This window comes from Babylonia areolata, chromosome 2 (assembly GCF_041734735.1).
Source record: "Babylonia areolata isolate BAREFJ2019XMU chromosome 2, ASM4173473v1, whole genome shotgun sequence".
Classification (NCBI taxonomy): domain Eukaryota; kingdom Metazoa; phylum Mollusca; class Gastropoda; order Neogastropoda; family Buccinidae; genus Babylonia; species Babylonia areolata.
In genome coordinates this window covers 34,788,560-34,800,059 of record NC_134877.1, presented here as the reverse complement: position 1 = coordinate 34,800,059, position 11,500 = coordinate 34,788,560, and the positions used below count along the sequence as shown (strand labels likewise).

The 11,500-nt window shown below is 40.0% G+C and overlaps 1 protein-coding gene across 1 annotated transcript; it reads right to left on the bottom strand.

Annotated features, from left to right (window-relative positions):
- Positions 1 to 4,796: 4,796 nt before the first annotated feature.
- Positions 4,797 to 11,236, bottom strand: LOC143300528 (ATP synthase F(0) complex subunit k, mitochondrial-like). The gene is made up of 3 exons (XM_076614271.1): positions 11,083 to 11,236; positions 7,843 to 7,942; positions 4,797 to 5,202 (listed from the first exon to the last, which is right to left on the bottom strand). The coding sequence occupies exons 2-3, from the start codon at positions 7,930 to 7,932 to the stop codon at positions 5,113 to 5,115; spliced, it is 180 nt and encodes a 59-aa protein (XP_076470386.1). The 5' UTR covers positions 7,933 to 7,942; positions 11,083 to 11,236; the 3' UTR covers positions 4,797 to 5,112.
- Between the last annotated feature and the right edge of the window lie 264 nt (positions 11,237 to 11,500).

The following is an 11,500-nucleotide window of genomic DNA, read 5'->3' as shown; positions in this document are numbered from 1 at the left end:
CTGTTTAAATTTCACATATCATTTTATCAATGTCATCATTTTTCTTCAGCATATCCTCCCCACAGTGCATTCTGAAAACAGTGCTAATATCACTGAGTGATTGCACTTTTAGATTAGTGGACAGAGACAGAAATGTAATCCCTTGATACATCGTCTACAGATGTTTGTGCTTCATTTTGCAGCAAAATAGCCAGGTAGTATGCAGAGGCTTTTCACTAAGCTTCACAACTATCTTAAGTTTATGGTTCGTATATGCCTATACCTAGCATAGTACGTTGTTTCAAGTGAGAGTTTACTGAATAAGAACATAGGAATATGAAAACGGAGAAGTAACATTGCTTTGTCTGATTCCATTATCATCATTTTAATTGGTAGAATATTAAAAATAAACAACAATCAAATATAATGAAATAGTAACTTTTCCATGACTTAAAAGAAAATCACTTCATGAGTCTGTAACCTGAATGGTATCTCCCATAAATCCTTAGCTGGGTTGGTTTCTTCTGGAAACGAACAAACAAAAAAAAAAATCACCTGACAGTTTGCAATGATGTTGCTTTAAAAAAAAACCTCTTTTTAGATATATATAATTAAAAAAAAAAAAAAAAAATCGTACCTTTCATTTATACATTTTGTGGACGTCTAGAAAGTTCTTGTTTCTGGGAAGTTTGTAAGTTTCCCCACTATTTACTGTAAGTTCATTTAGTTATTTGAAAAAAGTCATAATGTTGAATAATTTAAAAAAAAAAACAAAGCTTGTCTGCCTACATGAGTAAAATTAACATGTAGAACTTTGAAGGAATGAGTACCCATATCAGACCAGTCCACAAGTACAGTAGAGATGAAATCCGGCTTCCGTGATGGACCAAATCAGGTACTTTTTGTTTGCTCAAATCTGATATGACAAATGATTTCAAGCTTGACTTCTCTATCATATCTTTTTTATTTTGAGGTATTTGTGTTTCTGACCACTTTATGCACATATTTATTCTTCAGACATTTGAGATAGTTTGATATTTTCTTGTAGTAGGTAGGCCTCCTTCGGTCATGGCTGACCATGGATAGAGTATATCTGACCTAATGTCTAATTGGGCTGTCTGCTTGGACCAAGCAGCATCGTCTGTGACTGTAGAGACCGATGCGAGAGAGACAGTCTCTGTCGCAGCGATCACATGTGTAAGCTGATGCTGGTCTGTCGGCTGTTGTCCCTTTTCTACGAGCTCGCTTTTCTGCTGCACCAGCTGACAGTTTGTCCTGACCAATCCGTAGCTGATTCTCGAGAGTGCTTCTCCATCTGTTGCGGTCATCTGCAAGGTCCTCCTAGGACTCAGTGTTGATCTCAAGTGCCTTCATGTCACATTTGCAAACGTCTTTGTATTTCAGCTGTGGGCGGCCGATACTTCTCTGCCCTGTGGCAAGCTCTCCTTTATATGTCTTGTGGGATGCGACCATCTTCCATGCGGCGAACGTGGCCCAGCCAGCGCAGCCGACGCTGCCTCAGCGTGGTGTACATGGTTGGGAGGCCAGTGTGAGTCAGGACTTCGGTGTTTGTCACCTTGTCTTGCCAGGAGATGCCGAGTATGCGCCGTAGGGTTCTCAGGTGGAAGGTATTGAGCCTTTTCTCCTGACGAGCATGTGTGGTCCACGCCTCACTGCCATATAGCAAGGTGCTGAGGACACAGGCGTTGTATACAGCCATCCTTGTCTTCGTGGTCAGCTTAGGATTTGTCCACTCTTTGTGTGAGGCGGGCTAGTGTTGTGGCTGCCTTCCCGATCCTCTTATTGATCTCAATGTCAAGGGAGAGGTTGTCGGTGATGGTGGACCCAAGGTAAGTGAATAGATGGATGGCTTCAAGCTCGTAGTCATCAATGGTGATGGCTGGTGGAGATGGCATGTCTTGGCCTAGGACATTTGTCTTCTTGAGACTGATGGTCAGACCGAAATCTTTGCAGGCCTGGGAGAAGCGGTCCATTAGTGACTGCAAGTCCCGCTGGGTGTGGGTCACAACTGCGGCATCGTCAACAAAGAGCATGTCTCTGATGAGGGCTTCGCAGACTTTTGTCCTTGCTCTGAGGCGGGCCTGCCATCTGATCTGGTCTGCAGGTAGATCCCTTCTTGCGCTGTGCTGAACGCATGTCTCAGGAGAAGAGCAAAGATTAACTTTATTGTTAATTGTTTAACTTCACTGCATTTCATTTGAAGATGCAAGGTATGTGATTATACACACACACACACACTCATATATATATATCCAAGCAGACAGCCCAATTAGACATCAGGTCGGATATACTCTATCCATGGTCAGCCATGACCGAAGGAGGCCTACTATATATAAAAGTTGGCTTGATCAAGACAAATATTCAAGATGACTTTTTTTTTTCAGAAACAATTAAAACTGTTTTTTTTTTTTTATAGCAGTTTCTGTGTGGGCTCCAGATGCAGTTGACAATCATTGGATGAACCACATGAACATTCCCACTTTTCACTAGCCAAAATCAAATTTGTCTGTTCTCTCCATTCATGAATATTATTTTCTGACTTGGGTCATTTTTCAAGCACAACTTAGTTTGAAGCATAGGCACTTGCTCCTGTTTATTCCTTTAGGGTTATACGTTTATTTGGTTGCTCTGTATTAGATGCTGTAGCTCCTCTGTGAATTGTACATTCATTTAATTTAAACAATAAAATTAGAAGCAAAGTTGTGAACACATTTCTTGGGTTCATCATTTCAAATTCTGTTTGGTTTGATAAAAACAGATCACCATACAGGAATCATGAAAATGTTTACGTTTGTTATATGCATGATCTGCATATTTTATATGCTTCAACATGGTTGAAAAAGACCTGTTCTATGCAGAGGTCATAAAGCACACTTTCCTCAGCAATGTTTGTTTGAAGACACTCGAGTCTCTTAGGCAGTGCCTCTTTCTGTTGTCTGTGGGGAGAGAATGTGTCTTTATTGACCATTGAAGGAAGAACTGGGATAATCTAAGCTACATTGTTCAAATGAGAATTTAAGCATTCTCAAACTGCTCCATTCATTCTCCAAGCAGAGCATCATATTTCCTGGAATTTTAAGTCTGTGGATCCTTCAGTAAAAGAGTAACAAGCTTCAGAAGACATTGAAGAACACAAGATACATGCTGAAGATTTAGACTTTCAAATACTGAATTTGATTTTCATAGTAAAACTGGCAGTGGGTTTTGTTTGGGACACCCACAGTTCCAAACCATTTTTAACAAAACAAACGTCAACACTGGTCCTAAAACTGGTTATCATTTTACTTTCTTAGTCCTCCTCCTTCCAGCTTAGTTCTGTCATGTGTGTACTGAAATAGTGCATCATCCTTGTCACTGTAGGTGATGGCTGTTTTGATAATTGTCAAGCACAGTTTAAAATCTAGCTTCCATCTCATTAGTGTCAGTCCTGTGAGCTCTGTCTGTTTCAGGTCTTGGTGGATCATTCAGAGAACTTTGACTCATCACAGTTGTCTGATTGTACAGTTGGTGTGTGCTTGTTCACGTGACTGTGATTATCAGTATCAGTCAGTTTCTGTTTTGTTATATATTGAATGTGTGAGCAGAAACAGAACAAACATAATCTGTACATGTAAAAACAGTTTGTCAAACACAAGTTTTCAACCAGAAATAAAACTGTATCCGTCAGTATGGTGTGTGACAGTGACTTATTCTGAATGAATAAATGCGGTGTGTGTGAGAGATTGAAAGGGACACATTCCTGGCTGAGAACTAGTTACTGTGGCTATTGTATTGTTTGATAATTGATTGGGGCACAGGACTCTTGAGTATGACAATATGAAGACCGTAAGTTTCAAGGGTTTGGATTACTGCCCATGGTGCTTTCATGGATCAAGGGTGAACATCTGATTTTTCTGTCTTGTTCATTCTAATTTCTGTAGATATGCATTTAAAGTTCCCAAGGATTCAAGTCTCTGCCTCACAACCTTCTTTAGGACTTATAAGTACCATTTATACATTTTGTAAAGACCCAGATACCAGTTAGTTAAAATTTACCAATAAACCCACTTTGCCTTTATGGCCTGCATGCAAGCAGACAATATACAGCCTTCTATAAAGAAAAAAAATCTGTGGTCCACTGCTAATCTGAATGAGCACACAACACTACAGCTACCAGCACTGGATTTAGGTAAACGATCTTTTCAATCAGCCTTTTTGTACTGATCAACTGACATGTTTGTAAAAAACACTTATTTCATCCATGGACTGTAGATCTATGCTGAGATACCTTGCGTGTCAAGTATTGTGAATTATTGTTATCCTTTTTATCCTTTGGACAGCCAGTATCAGAGTATGGTATTGGTAATCATCATTCCATAAGATCAACCCACTATCTTAATGCACACTGTCTGGCATTTAAAAAAAAAAAATGTCAATAAAACAAAGGTCTTGCACACGGACCTTGCACTCTCAAGATTTCATGCCTGCTTAGTGTGCTTTGATGGCTGCCAACAAAAAACCCCCGAAAAACCCCACAACTTTGGTTCTTTCTTTTCTTGTAAAGGTGCACCACAGCACTGAACTTAAAAAATGATCTTTGCTACTGACGTGTCTTTTTGTTGTAAGATGACGTACAGATATGGACATAATTGCATGTACCTGTTACACCAAACTTAAGAAAATCAAAGTATCAGGACATTTTAGCAATTACAAGAAATCATTATCAGAACAACGCAAGGATACATTACAAACATTTTATCACACATAACCCAATATGAAAAGACCATCTGACACACACACACAAACGAAGAAAATCATTGTAGATTGAAAAAAAGAAGCTATTTTTAATCAAAGTCCTGTGTTACATACTCCTAAAAAAAAAGGACCTCAATACATTTTTTAAAATCAAAATCCTGTGTTCCACACTTCTGAAAATGGACCTCAATCATTTGCATTATTCACATCCAATCTCTCAAAGTTTTACATGATTGCAAAGCCTCATAAAAAAACCCTTTCCACACATACAGACTACATCTGAAATTCTTGTAATCGGTCACAGGGCTGCAATCTGGGATGGTCACAGATGGTAACCAGAGTCATCATGGTTACTCCTGCTAACTGTTCTAGGCAGGACTACTTTTTGGCTGCTGCATCCTTCTTCTTGCCACCACGTCCGAACAGCAGGTAGGCCATGAATAGTGTGCCGTAGGTTGTCACCACCCACTAAAACATTGCAACAGAACATGGAACTCACTAATTAAAAAAAAAAAACAGCATCTATTGAGATTATGATATGATCTTGTGGAACTTTTTATAAATTTTCCATAAGAGGTGTTGAAAAGGCAATGACTGCTACACATCAAGTCAGGGATGTGAGAAAAAACAACAAACCTCTCAGGGTCGGGACACTGTATTGTTATTTTTAGCTGCACCCTTCTACACATAAGCAATCTCGTGCTCTGCGTAACACATTCATGATTGATACTAGCTATTTATAAAAAAAACCAAAGCTTTACTAACTGCCCAATGCAATATTTTCCACTCAATAAGGCTTGACTGATACTGTTAACACACACACACACACAGACACAAACTGTCTCTCACTAATCAGTTTGTTATTGCCCAATAGTTAGATAATTTGGAGTACATTGCATGATTTTATAATTAATCATTATTATTTGTCTTCATCAGTTACATGCAGTATGCAGTGGCAAGTAGATGTTAATATTTCCTTAAGCTGAAATTTTGCTAAAGGAGGAAGGTGGCAGAATGGTAAAGACAGTCAGCTGCCAATATATTGTCCATGAGGGTGTGGTTTTGAATCCTACTCTCACCCTTTTTCCCAAATTGGACTGGAAAATCACTGAGTGTTTAGTCATTCGGAAGAGTCTACAAATTGAGGTCCAGTGTGCAGCACGCACTTTGCGCACTTAAAAAGAACCCATGGCAATGAAAAGTGTTGACCTCTGGTAAAATTCTGTAGAAGAAATCCACTTTGACAGTGATTTTCACACAAATATATAAGCATGCACTCAAAACCTGACTTAGCGCGTTGGGTTATGCTGCTGGTCAGGCATCTCTCTAGCAGATGTGGTGTTGCATACTTTGATTTGTCTATACGCAGTGACGCCTCCTTGTGAAAATGAAACTGAAATTTTGCTAACCAAAATGAACAAAGACATTACAGAAGTATATTAACCAAAAGCTTTCATAAATATCCAGAATATGTAATACAAACACACACAGGCAGTCATGATACATATTTCATAAATATAATAATAATAATGGTATTTATATAGCGCTGAATCTTGTGCAGAGACAAACCAAAGCGCTTTCGCACCAGTCATTCACACGCATGCATAACTCTAAAACTGTAGAAACTAAAGACAGGAAGGGCAGGCAAGGGGGCGCTATTTTGGGAAGAGGTGGGTTTTAAGGCCAGACTTGAAAGAGCTGAGAGTGGAGACTTGACGAAGCGAAAGAGGAAGTTCATTCCAATCGCAAGGTCCAGAGACAGAGAAAGAATGGTGGCCAACAGTCGAGTGTTTGAATCTGGGTATGCGTAAACAGAGTGGATTCAAAGTCGATCGTAGTGAGCGAGATGGAGTGTAGAGGAGAAGGCAGCCGCAGAGATAGGAAGGGGCAGTTTTGTGAATACATTTATAACATAGAGTGCTGATCTTGTACTTTATTCGGTGTGAGACAGGGAGCCAGTGGAGATGTTGCAAAAGAGGAGTGATGTGCTCAGATCTTTTCTTTCTGAGGACGAGTCGGGCAGCAGAGTCTTGTATGCGCTGAAGGGACTGAATAGATGAAGCAGGCAGACCAGACAATATAGAGTTACAGTAGTCAAGGCTAGAGAGAATGAGAGAAACGACAAGTCTAGATGTTGCGTCAGTGGACAGATATTTCCAGACGGCACTGATGCGCTGCAGTTGACAGTAGCAGGACTGACATGTCTGACTGATAAATTTTTGCATGGACAGTGTATTGTCAAGGACAACACCGAGGTTCCTGACTGATGTGGAAAGAGGGATAGATGTACTGCCAAGTTTGATTGTGTCAATTGTGATGGAAGACAGTTTTGTTTAGTTCCTATGATCATTGCTTCAGTTTTGTCCGCGTTCAATTGTAACTTATTTCGAGTCATCCAGTTTTGAATGTCCAGGAAGCAGTTGGATGTTTCTTGCAAGAGCGACAACAATTTTTCTGGGTATCACTCTTCTGGAGTTGAGTGTCATCAGTATAAGAATGATGACTGATATTATGGCAGTTGATAATTTCAGCGAGAGGAGCAGTGTACAGTGTGAAGAGCACTGGGCCTAAATCAGATCCCTGTGGGACTCCATGTTCGATCTTAACGTGTTCAGATTGGAAATGATAAACAATGACAGACTGGAATCGATCAGTGAGGTAAGATTTGAACCAGTTTAGAACAGTGCCTTTGATACCAAATGTAAAATGAAGACAGGAAAGAAGGATTGAATGGTCTATCTTATCAAAGGCGGCTGACAAGTCGAGAAGAGTGAGAAGGGAAATTTTTCCCGAGTCGGACGCAATCAGTAAATTGTTCAGAATGTGGAGAAGAGTGGTTTCGGTGCTGTGGTCAGCGCAATAGGCAGACTGAAATGGGTGGATGAGATTGGTGAAACAAAGGTGGTTGTTGAGCTGCTGTATACAAACACACATAAGCAGTCATGATACATATATCCAGTAGTTTAAACATGTTCAACAGAGTATGCTGCAAAATAGTCATACTAATATTGTAATAAAGAACAATGAAATAAATCCGTGTATCAATGGATGTGTAGGAAGTGATTATATCAATATAATAAACATGTAAGATCTCTCTATCAAACTCACGTTGAATCTGCCACGTTTGGTGAAGGAGTTGTAGTACTTCTGAATGCCAGTCAGCTTCAGTTCAGATTCAGGTACAAAGTCTCCAGCCATTGTGAGGTTTCTGAAACAATGAAAACAGGATACAAGGTTTGCACTGACTGGCCGTGGGACTAAATTATATAAAGTTTCTTGGGATAGAATTAGAAATAAGATTTGCGTATATTCTTAACTTCAAAGTTCAATGCTCTCACCATCTTTGACGATTCATTAAAAATATGTAAAACCAACTAGTTACTGTGGCCAAGTGGTTAGCATTGCACTTGTAGGCTGATAATCATAAAGAAGCAGGTTTAAGCTTATTTTTCCGCATTTTCGACCCAACTACTAGTTCTACCCAGAGAATTGAATGTGCTTTAGGCTCAAATGGGAAAACTGGAACTGCAGTCAAGGGTCATCCATGGATGCATCTTTTGGAGTAGCATAATGTCCTGACAAACACTGCAGATGTCTGTATCTGTCAGGCGTTGATGTCACAATATAATTAAGTCACACAGTCCCAGACCTTAACAGTCCTTTATAGCAGCAGCATTCTTATCACCGCTATAAAAAAAAAAAGAAAAAAAAAAGTGATGATTATTATGAGTGGGTGGCTAGTACACAGTAGTAGGTGATGTCCTCTTACTTTCTTCAGTCAGAACAATGAACATGCATCACAAAACACCACCAATGTGACTCTGCAGTGCAGAGAAGTATGGTGGCTGTGGATGTGGCAATTACTCACAAATTAGGATGAGAAGTGGTACCATGATTTTACACTTTAATACATGCAGTACAGTACATGTGATGTATCGACCAAATAGACCCCTGGAGAGTTCTGTGCCTACATGATTTATAGAGGTGTGTAATATGATCTGGACTCTCGAAATTGATTAGCTCTCCGAATTTGCAAGCAACGAAGGCCATCAAGAGAGGCAGAATGTGCAAACAGCAGGCTTCTTTTTTGTTGTTGACTTTTTTGCTTCATATTTTATTTTTCTTATTGTGCACATGCTGGCACTTCATTGTACAGTGTTTGGTTGTAGCAATCCAGGCTATCACCTGAAGAAACGGAGGACAGCAAAATGTGAAATTCACAACATTCGGCACGGAACTCCTGGGTGCTTGTGTGATGCACCTTCACAGAATCATCTTTGTAAAATGGTAAAAAATCATGAGTGAACAGATATTATCCAGATGTGGAAGATGCAATGACGTTTTGTTGCCTGTTTTGGGGTGAAACACTCATAATAAATTCACACATATATATATATATCCACAATCTTTAAGTTTCACTCAGTCCTGTCTTGGCAGGAGGAAGGTGTGCTCATCATGCACCTGTTGCAGTCAACAAAACAACATCAAGATAATGAATAATGTTCAAACTGAAACGAAACATTCAAGATTTTGATACTTGAGCACAAAAAGCTCAAGCATTTTTTTTCTTCTACAAGTCGTATCCTGTCGACAGATGAGACAATGAAAGCAGTACAGTATGATCAAACGCAAAGCAGAAATTATTTTTCATGTTCTGATCACAAAACATATAACAAATATCTTATCAAGTTACCTGGTGACAGGTTTATTAAATGAACCCTCCACCATCTTTTTCTTTTATGTTAGAACAATTTCAACACTTCTGGGGTTCATAAACGCAGGGACTGAAGAAACAAAGTGTTGTGGTCACACATTTGCTGCTTTTGTTTATGTCAATTGCCTTTGGCATTGCCTGCATTTGGGATGAAAGTTAGATGTGCATGTGAAAGATCCAAGATGGCCACTGACATCTCCTATTAATTGACGGGAGCAATAGCCGAATGGTTAAAGCGTTGGACTTTCAGTCTGAGGGTCCCGAGTTCGAATCTCGGTGACGGCGCCTGGTGGGTAAAGGGTGGAGATTTTTCCGATCTCCCAGGTCAACATGTGTGCAGACCTGCCAGTGCCTGAACCCCCTTCGTGTGTATGCGCACGCAGAAGATCAAATACACACGTTAAAGATCCTGTAATCCATGTCAGCGTTCGTTGGGTTATGGAAACAAGAATATACCCAGCATGCACAACCCCGAAAACGGAGTATGGCTGCCTACATGGCGGGGCAAATAAACAAAAACGGTCATACACATAAAATGTTACATGTCTGTCTGAATGTGTGTGTGCGCGCCTGAAATCTGATTGAATGACACAAGAAACGAATGATGAGCGCCCAGTGGCAGCCGTCAGTCGGCTCTACCCAGGTAGGCAGCCTGTGGTGCAAATGACTCCGTGTTTGTAAAGCGCTTAGAGCTTGGTCTCTGACCAAGGATAGGCGCTATGTAAGTATCCACATCAATCAATCAATCAATAATGCTGAACTGAAGATTAACCTAACTTTCATACATGTGCATATTCACACCCTGTCAACACTACTCAGTAAGAAAGCCTACAGTATGAAAATACTGGACCTGAATATATACATTATCTGAAAATAGTGCAGCAGAAACATCATCTTTCAACTATTCAAAGTGTGTGTGTGTGTGTGTGTGTGTATGTGTGTCTGTGTGCGCGCATATATATACATGTGCACTATGTGCTGTGAATTGAGTTTATTAAAGATACATGTGCATATTATGCATCTTTGTGATGGGGAAAGGTTATATTCTTATAATATTTGTAGATGGCTGCATTCCCAACAAGATCACAGTCATTATAAAAAAAAAAAAATCAAAAAAAAAATCAAAAAAAAAAAAAAAATCAAAAAAAAAATCTAAGTCTCTGGTTTGAAAGTACAGCATACAGTCATTGAAGTAAACCAGTAGGCGCAAAAGCTAGGTGATTATTTTATTTTCACTATGAAGACTGAGGGTCCTGTGTTCGATTTCGGTGTCTGACCTCCCAGGTCAATGTGCAGGGCTCTGATCACCTTCGTATGCATGCAGACGAAATACGCATGTTAAACATACCATACTGTAACCCATGTCATCGTTCCGTGAAGCACAAAGACGCACAATAATGCCATTAATGGTCAATGACGATAATGGTCATAGCGATTACTGATGGTCACTATGGAAGAAGACTGAAACCAGAGGCTGAGGGAGTTGCGCCCGATGCCAGTTTGTAGCATTCAGTCACTAGCAAATTATTCTTAAAGATATCTGATAAACATACTAACGTAATGGAAGGAGAGGGGTGTATAAAACATAACTGCAACTGAAGCTGACAACAGTAAATTAAACACAGAATACTCACGTTCAGCCGACTTGTGACAGGCCTACACAGCACACTTGTGGCAAGTTTCGGACGCGGCGACCTTCACTTCGCAGGACCGCAGTAAATTTTTATCACTTTGGCTACAGGTTAAAAAACAAAACCAACAAATAGTGCACGCCATTCCCAAACTGTATTACTACAGCATTGTTTATCTATTCTGTATTATATTATTGTGTTTTCATTATGAAACGCTGGTTCAAATGTGGTAACGAACATTTCGTCCTGTATGCTTTTCGCCCATGAACACATGTACACACTTTTGAGAGGCGTGTAAGTGCAACTGTGTCATCATGCGAGAATGGATCAGCAGCGCCGGCCGTGCGTGCGCACACTATACCGATGTACGCGCGCGCGCACACACACAAACACTGACACACACACAGGCACTGAGTGACAC